General features: G+C 42.8%; 2 protein-coding genes across 4 annotated transcripts in view; both read right to left on the reverse strand.

Annotated features, from left to right (window-relative positions):
* The window catches only part of LOC109836346, a 47,014-nt gene that overhangs the window by 14,065 nt on the left and 14,181 nt on the right, over positions 1 to 18,768 (reverse strand). Inside the window, exons 7-8 of one of the 3 annotated variants that reach the window (XM_020404216.1) lie at positions 14,617 to 14,726; positions 13,300 to 14,198 (exon numbers count right to left, since the gene is read on the reverse strand). In XM_020404216.1, the coding sequence (XP_020259805.1) occupies positions 14,691 to 14,726 (36 nt within the window). In that variant the 3' untranslated portion in view covers positions 13,300 to 14,198; positions 14,617 to 14,690. Of the gene's footprint in view, positions 1 to 6,205; positions 6,292 to 13,299; positions 14,199 to 14,616; positions 14,727 to 18,768 lie in introns of those variants that run through there. The other 2 variants (XM_020404210.1, XM_020404214.1) reach the window with 2 other exon arrangements.
* Positions 236 to 6,199, reverse strand: LOC109836345. The gene is made up of 5 exons (XM_020404208.1): positions 3,430 to 6,199; positions 2,108 to 3,052; positions 1,511 to 1,862; positions 1,123 to 1,353; positions 236 to 1,050 (listed from the first exon to the last, which is right to left on the reverse strand). Exons 3-5 carry the CDS (start codon positions 1,719 to 1,721, stop codon positions 302 to 304), a joined length of 1,191 nt encoding a protein of 396 aa, XP_020259797.1. The 5' UTR covers positions 1,722 to 1,862; positions 2,108 to 3,052; positions 3,430 to 6,199; the 3' UTR covers positions 236 to 301.

Genomic DNA, 18,768 nt, shown 5'->3' on the forward strand with positions numbered 1-18,768 from the left:
CATATTTCCGAAGTCTATGTATTCAAAGTCATAGCATTAAGTCTAAGTGAATTAATACTCTTAGCACAACGTTATATGCGGAACGGACCAAAACAATCTGTATGCTAGCCCGACTCAAACGGTAGTCGGTAAAGGCTCATCAAACCCGTTGAAGGCTGGGGTTTGCCAAAAATCCCACAATTGTTATGGTTAATTATTCCACACAGAATAAGACATCATAATAAAAGAGGTATAATGAACGAAAAAAAAGAGAAATATCTTCTATTAATAAAAATTGAGTTTGCAGGTACAAAAGTCATGGTCATTCTACACGAAGTTTATGGTTAAGAACTTGTTGCTTTAACTGCGACAACTCTTCCACATAGGCTTGCTTGAGCTCTTCCTGCAATGTAGCCTTCATAGATTCTTCGTTGGCAGATAACATCCTTGCGGCCTCTTCTTTTGCCTTGGTCAGCTCCTGTTCCGAGAGTTTCAACTCTCTAGACGCGATCTCTTGGTTACGTTCTTCGTTAACCCTTGTCATTTCTAAGAGTTCCCAAGTCTCTTCTTCCGCTTGAAGCTCTTGTTTGACTTGCGCTATCTTGCCAACACTTGATACGAGGGAGGACTTGATATTCTGCAGAGTTTGTAACTTGTTGTCAAGAACGGCTTTCATCTTATTTACCTTACTTTGGCGCACTTGAACTTCAGGTTCAACCAATGCCTGGGCATCGCGCCACGCTTTCAGCCGAGATTCCATCTGAGCAGCTATGTACGAAGGAGCACCTGTATCTCGGAATTCTTTAAGCTTTTGAAAATCACGCTCCGGACGAGTCAAGTCATCAGCAATAGCTCGTGACAAGTGTGGCGATCCGATTTTCTCTATTAAGGATAATTTGCGATCGAGGAATGGTCTGAATTGACGGAAAGAGGTCCCACTATGGAGGAGTTTGTCAATCATCTTGCCCACGAAAGTGAAAAAGCTACTAACTTCCGTACAAAGGACAATCTGGTTCGGATCGTCATCTAACAATAGCGCTTTGACAAGATCAGAGAGTTGGAGCGAAATCCCTGTAAAAAAATAGGAATCAAACATTTCAGAATATTGACTTGAGTATCTTCAATCTTCGGTGTAGAGCTTACCAAGACCGACAGAAGTCCCCTCAGCTGGATTTCCAACACTTGATTCTACCTGCACAACCTCATGAACTGGCGAAGGCGCCACAAAAGCAACAACCGTCGATGTATCAACCTTTTCAGTTGGTCCGACGATTTGTTCAACCGGACTGACCCCCGCAGCTGCAGTAGTCATCTCGGTTGCTAGGATCGTGTGCTGAGTTTGGGCCACTGACGACTGAGTTTCTATGATAGTTCCTGCCAACAGCAAGAGATCAAGACCCTCAGGATCGTCAGATATCCCAACAATAGTAGTTGCATCAGTCTTAACGACTGGTCCTACAAGTATGACTCCCTTAAGGATTAAAGTGAAACCGATAAGGGAATAATTTTCATAAAAGGACAAAATTCATACCCACAGAAGAACCAGCTTCGATGACCGGTTCAACAATTTCAATAATTGGTTCAACAGCTTCGATGACCGGTTCGGTAACATCTCGGCGAGTTTGTTCTAACAGCATGTCATCAAGTAGCCTGTCACCACAACCTGAAGGGTCCTGTATGGGATTAGACGGAGGTGCATTAGTTGCATGATGAAAGGTTTCTGTATCATTCAGGCCTTCCATTGGAACATCTGAAGAAAATTCTAAGTGTTAAGACATGGAAAGAGAAGTGAAAATTAGCAATGTGAGAGAATTAAATTCACCTTCGGTAGTGACGACCTGCTCTTCAACCCCCAACGTCAACAATCGCCTCTTGTAGCTTTTCTAAAAAAGCCAGAAGCATATAAGCAATTAGAGGAGGGACGAATTCTGAGTCGTTTAATACCCGAGATTGCCATCTAAGCCAGAAGCATATAAGCAATTAGAGGAGGGACGAATTCTGAGTCGTTTAATACCCGAGATTGCCATCTAAAAGTTGTACTACCGGTAATAGGGGGGAGGGACGAATTCTGAGTCGTTTAATACCCGAGATTGCCATCTAAAAGTTGTACTACCGGTAATAGGGGTACCTGGGCTAGCAATCACCGCAGACAAATCAGATCTTACAACGATACCTTCACCAGCTCCAGGTGCCATATTTGTTTCGATACCTGTTAGATCCTGATTCACGGCCTTATCTGTTTGTGGCGCGAAGCATGACCCTCTAAAAAAGTCTAAGTCAGGAGAAGGAGGATTGTACATCATTGAGTCTTCATCATGACCTTCTGGAATAGAAAATTCGCTGAATCTAAAGTTTGGTAGAAGAAAAGGTTGAAAAAATAACAAGAGTTGGAACATTACCTCCCCCAACAATGGGTATGTCACCGAGTGGTTCTGCGTTGGGAACTGACGATGTGACGCGTCGCCTCAAAGTCATCTTCTGACGTTTACAAGGTCGTGTCTCGTCAGGATCCGCAGGTATACTCGGTATGGATTCAGCACATGGTTCAATTAAGGGATCAATTCGAGCCACGGTCCGAGAACTAGTGCAAGTAAAGCGACGACCTTTCACTTCCTTTCCTCCTTCAGAGCCTAGACCTGGAATTTTAAACATTTTGTGAGGATAAGTGGGTAAAGCTTTCCACCTTTTTCGGGTCTTAAGTCGGCGAATTTGATTGGCTACTGCCAGATCCAATAGCTCTGCGAAGAAGGGCACTAACAAACCTGTGTCGAGTTCCTCTTCATCACGGTCTGCCGCTTTAGCCTTACCGCTGACAACATCTGCATCTGAACATTCTTCTTCAAAAAAGAAGGGATCGTCCTCTTGTTCCTTATCTGTAGAAGGACCGGCGAGTTCTTTGCCTTTCCTCTTCTGGTACTCAGCCTCATAAACCATTTGGGTAGCAATCCGAGCTGCTGCCTCGGCTGCCAACTCGGCAATTGGCTTCACCGTGACGGACTCATTGGCCGCTAATAACCAACGGCAATATAAGAAGGTAAGTTCCAGTTGGCGTTCAGCATCCGGAAGACTAAACCTGGCGCCCGAATTTGATTGGCTACTGCCAGATCCAATAGCTCTGCGAAGAAGGGCACTAACAAACCTGTGTCGAGTTCCTCTTCATCACGGTCTGCCGCTTTAGCCTTACCGCTGACAACATCTGCATCTGAACATTCTTCTTCAAAAAAGAAGGGATCGTCCTCTTGTTCCTTATCTGTAGAAGGACCGGCGAGTTCTTTGCCTTTCCTCTTCTGGTACTCAGCCTCATAAACCATTTGGGTAGCAATCCGAGCTGCTGCCTCGGCTGCCAACTCGGCAATTGGCTTCACCGTGACGGACTCATTGGCCGCTAATAACCAACGGCAATATAAGAAGGTAAGTTCCAGTTGGCGTTCAGCATCCGGAAGACTAAACCTGGCGCCAGTGCAACCCGTAACATTCCACAACCACGCCCGGGCACCGTCTACTAGGCCACCACGAGTCCGGAGTCCTGAACTTGGATTCTCAACATATATCTGATCATACCCAAGTTGTTGTGCGAACCTGCATGGTAGATACGGTTCTATGTAGCAGTAGTTCTTTACTCGGAAAACCACATAACCTGGCCTGATGTTCACTAGCCAATCAAAGCACCCAGTGTCAAGGCAGGTCCGACCGGTACCAGATTTCTCCATGTCAACCAAGGAATCACCATAACGACCCGAAAATCGAGGGAAACATGTCGAGACAACCCAGCATTTATGGTCTTGCAGTCGTTTCCGTATGTCTAAGAACCCTCATCCTTTCCATTTACAATCTTCTATCAGTTGCAGCAAGGGGACGGATTGGTTCGCAACCTTTGGTGCATCCATCATATCAGGGCGGTGAAGAACAAACCACACTATCAGGTAAGTGTAGGGCAGCTCCACCTTGGCTGTTTGGATTACAGCACTTGGCTTACTTCCTTCCTGAGTGAAAGTACTAATCATTTGCGAAGACCACGGTGGATATCGACGATCATTGCCGGGAGGAGAGAAAGATTTTTCCGGTGAGCCAACTGAACAGCGGGGTAAAATACCTCCACGGGCAGAACATCCGTGGGTTGATATGAGACTACGTATTTCTTTAGCCAAATGGTAAGATAACCAGCCAACAGAGTCATCGGGTGAATAGGCTTCAAAGTATGCCATAAGAATGTGTGAAACTTGGTCCCAGCAGGAAAATCATCCTCGATACCGACAGTGGTGTAGGAATGCGCGTCAGACTTCTTAATTAACTCATTAATCTCCGCCGAAGTCGATGGCCTCAGCTCACAAACCGCTTCTCCAGAATTGCTTTCTAGATTTCTGAATAAATAATTTGCAAATCTTTTCAAAGTGATTTGCGGTTTGGTCCTCTTCAATACTGGGTCGACACCTACCAAAGCTGTGTAGTAATGACATGTGAGATCTCACAAAGTGTCGTAGCGATTCGGGGTAGTCGACTTCAACTAACGTAACTCCCGATTCGAAGGGAAATATTCTTGGTATAACATATTCCCCATGGGCAAACCCGAAACCTTATTCATCTCATGAAGAGCTAATCCCAATTCCCCGCGCTTCGTCAGAAATGTATTTGTGTTGGGATTGTAAAGCTCCATCAACGCAAGGAAGTGGGGAACGCTGATAGTCAGCTCATACATAGTGGCACGAACGGCCGCGTACAATCTGCTGGCCTTCAATTCTTCACCCCATCGAGCGAGCATATAGTTGGTTAGGCGAGACCACTAAAATTTATCTGAAGAATGGACCGAACCATAACATCTGTAGTTATTGGCAGGCATTTCTCTCCCAAGTCTTGCGAGGCGATTCTTCAGAGTGTTAGCAACCGCACATATCTCACCACGTGGCGGGTCATTCAATCCCAATACACCGGGATGCAATCCGGTGACACGATTTCTGTTACTTGAACCAGGAGCGAAATGATGAGTGATGTATTCACAATGGACACGTTCACGTTCCTCCGTCAGATCCCACGACATCTCTCGTTTAACAGCCTATCGTCGTAGTTCAATCAATGAGCTATGACGAGGAATATAAGGGATATATAAAAAGCCCCATTCATCCTTATGTAACCATTGCTCAGCTTTGAGAGACACGATGATCGGGTCCTCAACAGAGTCGCCAAATAGATAATCTGGCTTCTTTAGGGGATGAATGGAGTTAACGTCTTCAACCAGAGGTACGTCGGTAATCAATTACCGTAAGGTACGACGATCTCGCGTGAATTAGTGGGGGAAGTTCTTTAGGTGCACCCGGAGCAAACTGGGGGATAACCGGAATGAGCATAGGGTCGTTGGCAGAAGCATAAGCCTCGCCATAGCGGCCTTCCACCGCATTGGCGAAATGTAATTATGAAGTTTTCTGGTTATCTAAACAGGCGTTGATCTCACAATACGGTGAGATAGAGTCACGATCCTGTAATTGGTGAGACGGTTTCAACGATATTACGCGCGCACAAGATAAAGTATGCTATCGCACAACAATGCGACAACATACCTTACCCCGCGCGATGCGATACAATGTGAAATCGCCCCAAGTTAATTTAGGCGTGTGTTGACCAAGCAAAACACGGCTATGAAATGGCCACACCCACGAAGGAGAATGACGGCTCTTCCCGATTGCCTCACTAAGGAGAACAAAATGTGGATATCATATATAATACATCCATGTGGGTTTCCAAGCAAAAAAAAAAGGAAGAAGAAAAGGTGCTTGTTAATTTAGGCGTGCTTTGACCGAGCGAAACACGGCTATGAAGCGGTCACGCCCACGAAGGAGGGTGACGGCTCTATACCGATGAAATCGCCCTAAATTAATTTAAGCGTGTTTTGACTAAGCGAAACACGGCTATGAAGCGACCACGCCCACGAAGGAGAGTGACGGCTCTATACCGGTGAAATCGCCCTAAATTAATTTTAAGCGTGTTTTGACCAAGCGAAACACGGCTATGAAGCGGCCACGCCCACGAAGGAGAGTGACGGCTCTATACCAGTGAAATCGCCCCAAATTAATGTAGGCGTGCTTCGACCAAGCGAGACACGGCTATGAAGCGGGCACACTCACGAAGGAGGGTGACGGATCTTCCCAATTGCCTCACCAAGAAGAACAAAGTGGGGATGCAAGATGCAATGTTAATATTAAAGTTGTAAATAAGAGAAATGACAACGTTATACCGGTGCAACTGAAAGGTTTGGGCTCGGGTGACTAGGTAGCAGAACGACCCCTCGCGGTACGTGACTTCTTCGTCGACATAGCTAATCTGCAAGAGAAATTAGTGGTTCAGATATATTGAGATCGACGAATTAACAGTCCAATAATCAAAAGGGAAATTGCGATATTTAACTGAAATTCTAAAATTTAGGATTTTTCAGTTAAAAAATCCAATAAAACCTACGTAATATATATATCATTCAAGGTGAAAGAAAGGAGAATCGAGTTGAAGGTTGCGAAGTCAAGCACAGGGTCTCGACCACCTCAACATGTTGATTCACAAGCCTACGGAATCGTCCGAAACTAGAAACATGGATATTAAATTGAGTTTCAGAATCGTGCATATATGGGTTCGACACAAGAAATTCCTACGGCAAAAATTCACATATACAAAGAGAAAACACCCAACAATTTCAGTTTAAGTTTGCACATACACCCCCAAAAATTTCAGCCCATATTTGCACTTTTAGCCCCAAAATTTCAGCCCATATTTGCACATACAACCCCCCAAAATTTCAGCCCCAAATTTGCACAAAAACCCTCCAAATTTCAGCCTCATTATTACACATAACACCTTCAACAATTTCAGCTATTTTTACACATAAATCCCCAAAATTTCAGTCCTATTTTTACATAAAACTCTTCAAATTTCAGCCCACTTGTTGCACATAAACCCCCACAAATTTCAGCCTTGTTTTCAGCCCACTTTTTGCACATAAAACCCTCAAAATTTTGGCCAAAAACACCCTCAAATTCCCCAAATTTTACACATAAACCCCCAAAATTTCAGCCCATTCTTGCATAAATACCCCTCAAATTTCGGCCATCTACATATGTACAAGATTAATTTTTTTTTAAGATCAAGGGTGAGGGAATCCATATCCAATTTTCGGCCAACTTTCAAGGACAAAAAAATCAATAGTTGAATTTTCCCCCAAATCAAAAACTAGGGTTTTGAAATTTGGAGGATTCAAAAGAAAAGAACCAAATTAAAAGCCATGAAGGAGAAGGATTCTTACCGAAGCTTGAAGAATCTTTGAAGAGGAAACTTTGTTGTCAATGAAGATCAAAATCCTCCTTGCCTTGCTTGAAAACCTTGGAGATGAAGAAGGCTTAGAAAGAAGGGGTTGAAGGCCTTGAAGAAGATGGGTTTAAAAGCTTTAGAACTCTTGATGAGGGAGAGTTCTTGGGGAGGAAGAACTTAAAACCGAGCAACAAAAGGGGGGGACGGAAATTCTGTCAACACCGAACAGAAGAGGAAGAAAAGAAAGAGGAGGGTCAGTTTTCTTTAAGTTGGGTGAATTTTAAGTGAATTGGACCCAAGTGAACCGAACCCATATGAACCGGACTGGTCCGAACCAGACCAGTCTGAACCGAACCAGTTTAAATCATGCCCAAATCACAAGTGTCTTTTGATGGTTCACATGCGTATGAGGCGCGAAATGTTGGCTCGAACGTGTAGAAAGATTCGGGAACAATTTATATACACTTTGAACCTCTTTTCGGGTATTTTTCGGCGTATTCGACGCCTGTATTCATACTCCAATGAGAATACGAGTCTAAACTATTTCCCACCATTGACGGAAAGTTCCTGAAAAATATTATGCATAATATTTTTAAGTATAACCCGTCAACCTCAGATGGGTACACGAGGCTAAACTAATTCCCGAAACTCCCAGGAGTACACGAGTATAAACTGGTTCTCCTCACGTTAACGCGAAACCCTAAGGTCAACGCCGGTCAACGCGTAACCTTAGGTCAACGCCGGTCAACGCGTTGTAAGAGAGTCAACGTCGATCGACACGAAACCCTAAGGTCAATGCGGATCAACGCGTAACCCTAGGTCAACGCCGGTCAACGTGTTGCGATGAGAGTCAACGTTGATCGACACGAAACCCTAAGGTCAACGCGGATCAACGCGTAGCCCTAGGTCAACGCCGGTCAACGCGTTGCAATAAGAGTCAACGTAGATCGATTCGAAACCCTAAGGTCAACGTGAATCAACGCGTAGCCCTAGGTCAACGCCGGTTAACGCGTTGCGATGCAGATAATTAATCCAAAAGTCAACTCAGCGAGACGAGCCAAAATTAACTCACCAAATTCCGATTCGAGACTTCGGCAACAGACAGACGATAAACGCAGCGCCGGAAGCATTACAACTGTTCGATAAAACACTGAACAGACTGAAATGTGGAGAAGTCAAGAACTGAAATCGGTTATAGGTCCTTTAATACCGACTGAAGGTATAGGACTATCACATCCAAAGTATTTCAGACTCCTCTTTAAAGGAATGAGGCTGAAACACTTTGGAGGGGGTATCTGTAGGTGTCTAAAATGCCTATAAGTTCTCATATACGGCTCAAGATGAAGAGGAGGCGATAAACATCGTCATTCAAATTGAGAAGATTCAACCAAGTGGCCCGTACGCTCAACGGTCACCGGAATGATGAACCAGGTGTCTCGTGCGCTCACATGCTATTTCTAATTGGCCCGCGCACTCATTAGCCAGTTCGAAGTAACCCGCGCATTCGCTGACCATCGGAACGACAAGCCAACTAACCTAAAAATTAGCCCAGCCACCGTCAAAACGATCCGCGCGTTCACAAAACGCGCAAAGCAAATCGAGGAAGCGTACCGATCGGCGAAGCAATGAGATACATACAAACGACGGAACGAGCCGAACTCTAGAAAACCACGAAAGCCTCTGGCGACCGGGACGCGTCGAAACAGTCCGGTCAGACCAGTGACCACCATTTGGTGGCTCGGCCATGACCGAGCCACTTCGGTGAATCGACCAGAATCAGTTTTTTCGGTTCTTTTATGGATTCTTTCGGGATTTGGGAGTTCCAACTGCTCTGATAAATTGGTTATGCAGTTGCTAACTGAAGATAGAGAGGATCCCTTGTTTTGATCTGAAGAAACCATCAACCAAGCCTATAAATAAGAGCTCTAGTGTTCATTTTTTGAGATCTGGAAATCAAGAGGACGAAGTGTCAACCAAGCCTATAAATAAGAGCTCTAGTGTTCATTTTTTGAGATCTGGAAATCAAGAGGACGAAGTGCTGTCAAATTGGAGATTGGAGCACGAATTTCAGAGAGTTAGCAGATCTTGGCAGAGTTCTTCAACAAAGTAAGAGTTCGAGAGATCTGCGACTCATCTCATCCTCCTCCGGATTTAAGCTTAGTCTTAAATCCCGAGAAGAGCCGTGATTTTGCTTAGTCAAAATCGCCGCTGTTGCAATCACTTCCTTCGTGAAGCGAAAGCACTGATTATCCAAACTTCTGCTCACCAGATCCTGATCCGTAGGCGGTCCACGGATAAACCCCGATACCGGCAACGATCCCGCACAAGCAATAGGCGATAAACTTCTATTGCTTGTAGTTTGAGAGAAAATTATAACTTTTGATTTTAAAGTCTTATAAAAAGGCTATTTTTTGAGTTTATTGTAAGTGTTTGAAGCTGTAATGGGCTCATCAAAGAAACAAGTTTTCCACCCAAACAGTATAATGTTAAAAAAGAAAATTGTGAATCTTCGATTGAAATTCTACAAAATAGAATTTTCCAGTTGAAGGTCTGATTAAACATATACGACATCCCCCATTCAAGTTAAAGCGAGAGGAAAATAAGATATACAAATCAAACAAAGTCCAACGGCTATTCCTCAAACCAAAGACCACGATCTTATGAATCAAGCAAGCCATCACCATCACCAAGACATGAGCATCGACTTAAATTTCAAGTTATATACATGGTTATGGACAACAATCAAAGGCCTCGGTCATACATAGGTCATTCGGCTATGTACAAGTACGGATTTAAATCATTCGATCATGTACAAATTCGGATCCAAGGCACATACAAGAATCAAAAGACAAAAGAGCTCGGCTATATACAAATTCGAATTCGAATCATATACAAGTTCAAACCACAGAAGAGTTCGGTCAAGAGTTGGGTCATGTACAGGTTCGAGGAGCTTTTCGACCACACATTAAACCAAAAGCTCAACAATTTTTCAGCCATGTATAGGTTCAACAAATATTTTTTCGGCCATATACATAAGATCGAGATTTGCATAAAATTCAAGGGTAAAGGCATCCAAATTTCAGTCCTATTTTTATACATAACACCTTCAAATTTCAGCCCTATTTTTACACATAACACCCTCAAATTTTAGCCCTATTTTTACACATAACACCATCAAATTTCAGCCTTTTTTTACACATAACACCCTCAAATTTCAGCCACCTTTTTAACACATAAACCCCCATAATTTCGACCCTAAATTTGCATATAAAACCTCCAAAAGTTCGGTCAATTTGACAACAACATCCTCAACAATTTCGGCCATATACATATACATGAAATTAAGCAAGTAGTGAAATCAAAGGTGAGAGAATCCAAGCCCACATTTTTGGCCAACTTTCAAGAACAAAAAAATAAAGATTTGAGTTTTCCCACAAATCAAGAAATTAGGGTTTTAAAATTTGGAGGGTTCAAGAGAAAGGAACCAAATTGAAGAGAGGTTGTTACCAAAGCTTGAAGAAGTGTTGAAAAGAAAGCCTTGTTGATGATGAAGCCTAAGATCCTCCGAACCCAACTTGCCTTGCTTGAAGCCTTGGAGAAGATGATAGCTTGGAAGGAAGAAGATGAAGGCTTTGAAGCTTTGAAGAGGAAGGGGTTAAAGGCTTTGAAGGAGAAGAGGATGGAGTTCTTGGGGAGGGAGAACTCAAAACAAAAAAGGGGGGGGGGGGGCTAGAGAAGAAGAAAAGGCCATGATGAAGTCGGTCTTGGGGGATTTTTAAAAGCCTGAACCGATCTGAACCTAAATTACAAGTATCTTTTGTGGTTCACATGCGTATGAGGCGCGAAATGTCGGCTCGAACGTGTAGAAAGATTCGGGAACAATTTATATACACTTTGACCCCCTTTTCAGATGTTTTTCGACGTATTCGACGCCTGTATAAATACTCCAACGGGAATACGAAACTAAAGTGTTTCTCACTTTTGACGGGAAGTTCCTAGAAAATATTACGCGTAATATTCTTAAGGATAACCCGGCAACCTCCGACGGGTACACGAGGTTAAACTGATTCCCGAAACTCCCAGGAGTACACGAGTATAAACTGGTTCTCCTTAGGTTAACGTAGGTCAACGCATTGCAATGAGGGTCAACGCCGATCAATACGAAACCATAAGGTCAACGCAGGTCAACGCGTAACCCTAGGTCAACGCCGATCAACGCGTTGCGATGAAGGTCAGCACCAATCGATGCGTAACCCTAGGTCAACGCCAGGCAATGTCAACTCAACAAAACGAGCCAAAATCAACTCACCAATTCCGATTCGAGACTTCAAAAACGGTCAGGCGATAAACGCAGCACCGGAAGAATTTCAACTGTTTGACAAAATACTGAATAGACTGAAATGTGGAGAAGTCAGGAACTGAAATCGGTTATAGGTCCCTTAACACCGACTGAAGATGTGGGCCTATCACGTCCAAAGTATCTCAGACTCCTCTCTAAAGAAATGAGGCTGAAACACTTTGGAGGGGGTATCTGTAAACGTCTAAAAATGCCTGTAGGTTCCTGAATACGGCTCGAGATGAAGAGAGGCGATAAATGTCATCATCCAAGTCGAGAAGGTTCATCCAAGCGGCCCGCGTATTCATCGGCCACCGTCAAGTAGCCCGTACGCTCAATGGTCATTGGAACGGCGAACCAAGCGTCCCGTGCGCTCACCGACAATTCCGCGCACTCACCACCTAGTCCCAAGCGTCCCGCGTACTACCAACCACCGTCAAGCGATCCGTGCGTTCACGAAATCTTGAGACAAGATGAGTAGATAAAAAGTTTGGTGGACAATGCCTCCTATCCACTTAAGTTTAAGTGGATAGGAGTTTTACTATATATATATAATAAAGAAAAAAACCTCTTGAATTCAAGATGATTCTATTTTGTAAAGTCTAAGTTGACTGAGTAATTAAACTCCAGGAGTATTTTCATACTTAATGATCTGAGACTAATTGGGTTGGGATTCATTGGCCCAAAACTCGCAAAATGGTCACTTAGAAAGCCCAATAAAATAAAAAAATCACCAAAAAATAAACAGTATAAATAATAATAATAATAATAATAATAATAATAATAATAATAATGTTTATATATATATATAGTTATATTTGTATATATGGTCTTGAAACATGATTTTTATTAAGAGACTTCAAAGTTATTTAAAATAAAATGTTAGCATGTTCGTTTCAAAACTTTTAATTAAATTTGTAAGTTGGACTTGGTTTTGTATAGCTATAATGAAAAGATTTTCTAGGAGATTTACCTTAGAGTTATATATAAAAACGTTTTCTTGGGTAATAACTAGCTTCAAGAAGAATGTTTAAATATATCAAGTAAATTAATTACTCACTAACTTCTTTGAATTGGCAAAATAATTGAAATTTGTGGATATATTCACTACAAACCCTCACGAGACTACAACTCGTCCACTAGGATAACCTAGGGGTTTAAAGACTTATTGTATGCGCTAAATACAATCGCGATTCCTACGAAAGTGAGTTAGAATTTTTGATTTCTTTCTTTGCTAGAGGACTAGCAAAAGTTTGTGGGGTATTTGATAATCATATTTTTATTATAATTTTATATCTTCATTATCTATTTAACATGAATAAATATAACACTAATAATTATGTTTATCTTAAATTTCAGGTTAATAAAGAAATATTGAATAAAAGCCCAAAATCTCATCTCTCAACAAAGCCCAAAAGCCCAAGCCAAGAGAAGAATCGATCAGAAAATGAAGAAATCAAATTATCGATACTGCTTTCAAATTGACAATACTAAATGGAAGGGTCGGGATAGAATTGTTCAGTTTCTAAAAAATATAAGGGCGAGTGACCAAATAGACAAGTTTGAGGGTAAATATGAAAATATGGTTGACTTGATGGGTACTTACGCAAAAAGACTCGAGCAACAAAATTACTTGTAGCATCTCAACCTTAGTGTAGTACACATCAACACGAAGTATAAATTAACAATGTACAAAATAAAACACACATAAATCCTTTCCACAACCAATCCATTAAACTACAGTGAAAAGCATGCAACAACTACTGATTTGTAAAGAAAGCCAAAATTTAGCTCAAAAAGTATACAAATTATCATAATTCAGCAATAAACTAGCATTTAATATAGTAAATAATGCTAATCTGGAACCAAATAATAAATAGAAGCAAACGAAAACAACACCCTACCATTTACAAGAATTATATAGCATCCGGAGTTCTATAAATCTCAAAAAGAGCAAAGAAAATCATATAAATTAGGGATCTGGATGATAGAATACCTTTATTATTTTCCAAAACCTCCCAAGCTTGGCCAAACGATTCCTCACAGTAGGAGCAGCTGCTGACACCTCGTCTGGGGGTGTGGTGTCAAGACCCAGAATCCCTGGTCGAAGACCGTGAATATAATTATACCTATCGGAATCTGGGGTTTATGGTGGGAGATAAATCCGCAATGAACTCGGTCACGATCATCTGTAAGATTCCAGGACATCTGGCGCTGTACAGTCTGCATCTCCAAATGAGCAAAGGAATGCTGGCGGAGAATGGAAGGAATGTAAAGAATGGCTCCTTCATCATTGTTCAACCAGTGCTCGTCGGCAAGAGTCAACCTAGTCGGATCCTTAACATGATCTCCAAATAAATAACCGGGCTTCTCTAAAGCCTGAGTGGAGATGGAGTCTGCAGTAAAGGGGGCATCAGTGATCAACTGGCGTAATGAACGACGTCCCCCATCTCGTATCAAATGACAGGATTCCTCAGAACGGCTCCTATCAAACTGAAGAGTCGGACCAATGGCCTGCCTATCAGCAACAGAAGAAAAAATCTCCTCACTGCAACCACTAGTAGCATGAGGGGGAAGACAGTCCGCGGGAATTCAACTGTGACAACAAGGGTAGAATCAGAAAATTATCCATGAATTACACAATGATCAAATTCATCTCACAAGATGGCGAGATAGGATCATTCATTGAGCAATTGGCGAGACGATTTTGAATGTCCTACACTGGAAGAGCGGTATGCATCATCACGCCTCGACCTACACAGTGTAATACAACACGAAATCGTCCCAATATGCCGGAAGACTTGAATTGACCAAGCAAAACAAATCTCCTAAAACCTCGATCCTCGCGAAGGAGGACGTCAATTCTTCCCAAATGACCCGCGAAGGAGGCCAAACGAGGGCATGACAGAACCACAAATCTCCTGAAACCTTGATCCCCGCGAAGGAGGACGTCGGTTCTTCCCGAATGACCCGTGAAGGGGTCAAACGGGGGTACAGAAAGCACAAATGCTCACCCCCGAAAGAGAATGCCGCGGGAGAGAATGCTATGGGAATCTCCCTCTCGCTATGCTGTAAAGAGGAGTGACTCCTATGGAATCGCGGTCGGCGCGGAGACATGGATAACCTGCAATGAAAATCAACGGATCAGGTACAATCATAAATCCGGGTGCCCGAAAATTAAAAGGGAAATTAAGAACTTTAACTAAAGTCCTATAAAAAGAATAGGATTTTATAGTTGAAGTCTAATTAAACCTATGAGTTTTGTGCATGCAAAAAAGGGGCTCAAATTGCAGTATAAACCCTCATGATGAATTTTTGGTGAAATATCCAAAATACCCCTCATGTTTGAGACTAAATTCTAGTCATGGACGCATTCGAATTTGGGCCATGATCATCGTGTTTGTTCAACTAACATCCTCGATATCTCACAATCTCAGCTAATTTTACGAATAAACCCTTTTATAAAATTTGGTCAATTTTGCAAATAAACCCCTCCACAAATTTTGGTCTAGTTTGCACTCTTCTCAAATTTTTGGTCATGGGTTTGTGGTCTAAACCCTTGAAATTTCAGTCATAAAATTTTAGCCCTTTTGCAAATAAACCCCTTTACAATATTCGGTTGCCTTTTGCAATTAAACCCCTCAACAATGTTGATTCTTTTGCATGAAAATACCCCTCAAAGTTTGGCCAAATAAGTGTGAAATTTCAGTCCCAAATTTCAATCCACTTTTGCACAAAAGTCCTCAAACTTCAGTCCACTTTTGCACAAAAGGCCCTCAAATTTCGGCCATATTGCACTTTTGCATAAAACCACCCCCAAATCTTGGTCCACACACACAATCCATCATCAAGATCCTATCTTTTTCACAAAACCTAACTCATGAGAACAAAAGCTATGATCCTTGCATATGAATTCATGGCATACCCTCATTACAAGCATAAAGTTACAATCTTTCTTAAAAAATAAGAGAATTTTGAATGAAAACTTACCCAAATCAAGAAGCTTTCCTTGAGCTTGAAGATGAAGAAAAACCCTAGCTTTGAAGGGAGAAAAAAAATTCGGCCAAGAGAGAGAGGAAGAAATCTGATTTTTTTTTTTTTTTTTTGGTGGAGGGTTTTTAAAGATAAGTGTTTTAATGGATGGGGAGTTCTTGAAGAAGGAGAACAATGGTGTTTGGATAAGAAGAGGAAGTTTAGAGGGGGAAAGGACTCTCTTTTGAAAATTTTGAAAGAGGGGAAAAGTACACAACACAAAAGACAAAAAAAAGATATAGGAGACACTTAGGTGTCTCGGCCCATTGGCCTCATGATCCGATTTTTACTCGTTTCGCTCATTTTCGTTAGTCATCGGACATTCGGATGAAAATCTCACCAGTCAACGGCGGACAATCCGAAACCCTAGGTCAACACCGGTCAACGCGTAACCCTAGGTCAACGTCAGTCAACGCGTTACGACCAAAAGTCAACGTCGGACGATCCAAAACCCTAGGTCAACGCCGGTCAACGCGTAATCCTAGGTCAACGCCAGTCAACGCGTTGCGACCAAAAGTCAACGTCGGGCGATCCGAAACCCTAGGTCAACGCCGGTCAATGCGTAACCCTAGGTCAACGCCAGTCAACGCGTTGCAACCAAAAGTCAACGCCAATCAACGCGTTGCGATGAAAAGTCAACGCCGGTCAATGCGTAACCCTAGGTCAATACTAGTCAACGCGTTGCAGTAAAAGTCAACACGAATCAATATATCGTGATGAAGATAGTCAATTCAAAGTCAACTTGACGATGCGAGCCAAAATAAACTCACCGGCTTTGATTCAACATTTCGACGACGGCTAGACGATAAACGCAGCGCCAGAAGAACTTCAGCTATTCGTCAAAACATCGAATAGATTGAAAATCGAAGGAGTCAAGAATTAAAGCTAACAACAGGTCCTTTTACACCAACTGAAGGTTGGACCGATCATATCCAAAGTATTTCAGCCTCATCTATAAAAAAAACGAGACTGAAACACTTTGAAGGGGGTATCTATAGACGTCAAAAATTGCCTATGAATCCCCGCACGCAGCTCGAGACAAAGAGAAGACGATGAACTTCATTATTCGAGTTACAGAAGCTTGATTGATGTCGATTAACGCTTGAAGTGAATTGACGAACTATGTGAAGCAACGGAGTTTCAGAATAACGAGGATACGAACTGATCGGGAGCCCCGCGTCGCTTACAAAAGGCGAAGTGCCCCTCATGTCCCAGTTTACTCCATAATGATCCAATCATCGGAGCTTGTAGATCTCTTCGCCGGCTTTCCAACGCACTTTGAATCACTCAAATCTGAGTTCGGATGAAGAAGTTGCGATGGAAACGGACAAGCGCGCAAAACGAGTTGTCTCAGCCTAAGCTAAGACACCCCTGTAGGCGTCAAAAAATGCTTACAGACATCCAAATACCACTCAAGACAAAGAGAAGACGATGAACGCCATTCTCTTAATCAGAGGGGATCATTCAAAGGAAGCGAGACAACATGAAAGAACAATATACACACCAACAGGCAGTACATGGTGCCGCGGCTAAGGCGCGGCAGCCCATGGTGCCGCGGCTAAGGCGTGTTAGCCTATGGTGCCGCGGCTATTATAGAGAGTTGCCACGATAGTTAAATAAGCAGTTATACGATGATTTTTTTTGAAGCCCACGTGGCGGCATATCAGAAATAGAACGTGTGCTGACGTGGACAAGCAGTTAAACCACGAGAAATGTGGTTAAAGTTCGAGGAAGAACAGTTTCAAACACGAGGGAACGTGGGTGTAACTGCCCCTTTAGCCGCGGCAGCCCACACTGCCGCGCCAATAGCCACGGCTTGACTGACGCGGCCAAAGAGCATTTGTTTGGTCAGTTATCTCGCCCCCGTTTCCACTGTTATGCATTCATACCCCTATAAATACCTCCCTAGACATGAAATAAATGACAGAGAGCAGATTGGAGCAGAAAAGGCTTAAGCTTTTGGTGATTTTGAGGAAGAAAGAGAGAATTTTCACCCTTTGACAAATATCATTTGGTGATTCCTAGAGATCTAAGCTCAGACTTGATCTTTGGAAGAGTGAATATCTTACATCGATAAGATACTCGCTTTCAAATCCTTACTTTGATAAACGAAGGAAGGATCCCTAAACACCCTCACGATCTGTGAATCGGTGGTCCACGAGCCAAAGCACTCACGGCACAGGCAAAGTCCCACAAAAGCAGGAGTTGATAAACAATTTCTGTGTTATTTTCTCGAGAGTTGTCATTTTTGTTTATTTTCATTGTAATTTTCTGTAAACGACTGAAGTTTTAATGGAATCGACAATGGAAACAACTTTCGCTGAAAACAAACTGGCGACCACAGTGGGAGCCAGCGGCCTCGCCGCCGAGGCCGCAGTGTCGCAGCCGATCAAGATCATAGTCACTGAAGAGATCGAATATGAGTTCGATCAGGCAAAATTCGAGGAGTACCTGTCATCCTCATCTTCAAAATCTCCCTCGCCTCGCAAGTGCAGGAAGATTTCCTCTTCCAAGAAAGTTCCCAAGTCTTCAATTCAGATGAAGACCGCAGATGAAGATTCTTGCCAAGTCATGGCTAAGGAATCTACCTGCGACATCTCTGCTCCAAATGACCCTTCACCAGTTCAGGGGTCTTTAAACCAAAATGCTCCGGTATTGACGAAGAGGGCTCGTCAGAGACAACGTCAACGTCGTGCTTGTCAATTGGCAAAGGCTTTAAACAAACCGACGGAGTCCATTACTATACGGACTTAAAGTCGAGGAAGCAAAAAGTGAACCAGTTGCCCCAAGGACAGAACACTCACATTTCTGCACAACTTACGACGGAGGAATGGACCCTCGTCAAAAGAGCACGTTCAACTACATTTCTGCACAACTTACGACGGAGGAATGGACCCTCGTCAAAAGAGCACGTTCAACTCTCAAAGAACATATACAAAAGCGTCGTATAAACGCCGCTCGTAATCGTGCCCTTCGTCAACAAAAGCAAGAAGGGAAGAAAGAAATGGTGTTTGAAAAATCATCAAAGAACTGCAAGGTTTGGATTCCCAAAACAAAAAATACTCGGGAGTTGAATCAGGCAAATTCTTCATTCAACCGCGGTAGTCCATACTGCCGCGGCAAAGCCTTTGACC

This window comes from Asparagus officinalis, chromosome 4, assembly GCF_001876935.1.
Source record: "Asparagus officinalis chromosome 4, Aspof.V1, whole genome shotgun sequence".
Classification (NCBI taxonomy): domain Eukaryota; kingdom Viridiplantae; phylum Streptophyta; class Magnoliopsida; order Asparagales; family Asparagaceae; genus Asparagus; species Asparagus officinalis.

What these genes read in the sequence shown, in the direction of transcription:
- LOC109836345 (XM_020404208.1), bottom strand. Translation starts at nt 1,721, where the DNA reads ATGGAAGGCCTGAATGATACAGAAACCTTTCATCATGCAACTAATGCA. An exon ending in CGAAGCTGGTTCTTCTGTGG is followed by an intron (nt 1,354 to 1,510) that starts GTATGAATTTTG and finishes TGCTGTTGGCAG; the next exon opens with GAACTATCATAGAAACTCAG. An exon ending in GGGGACTTCTGTCGGTCTTG is followed by an intron (nt 1,051 to 1,122) that starts GTAAGCTCTACA and finishes ATTTTTTTACAG; the next exon opens with GGATTTCGCTCCAACTCTCT.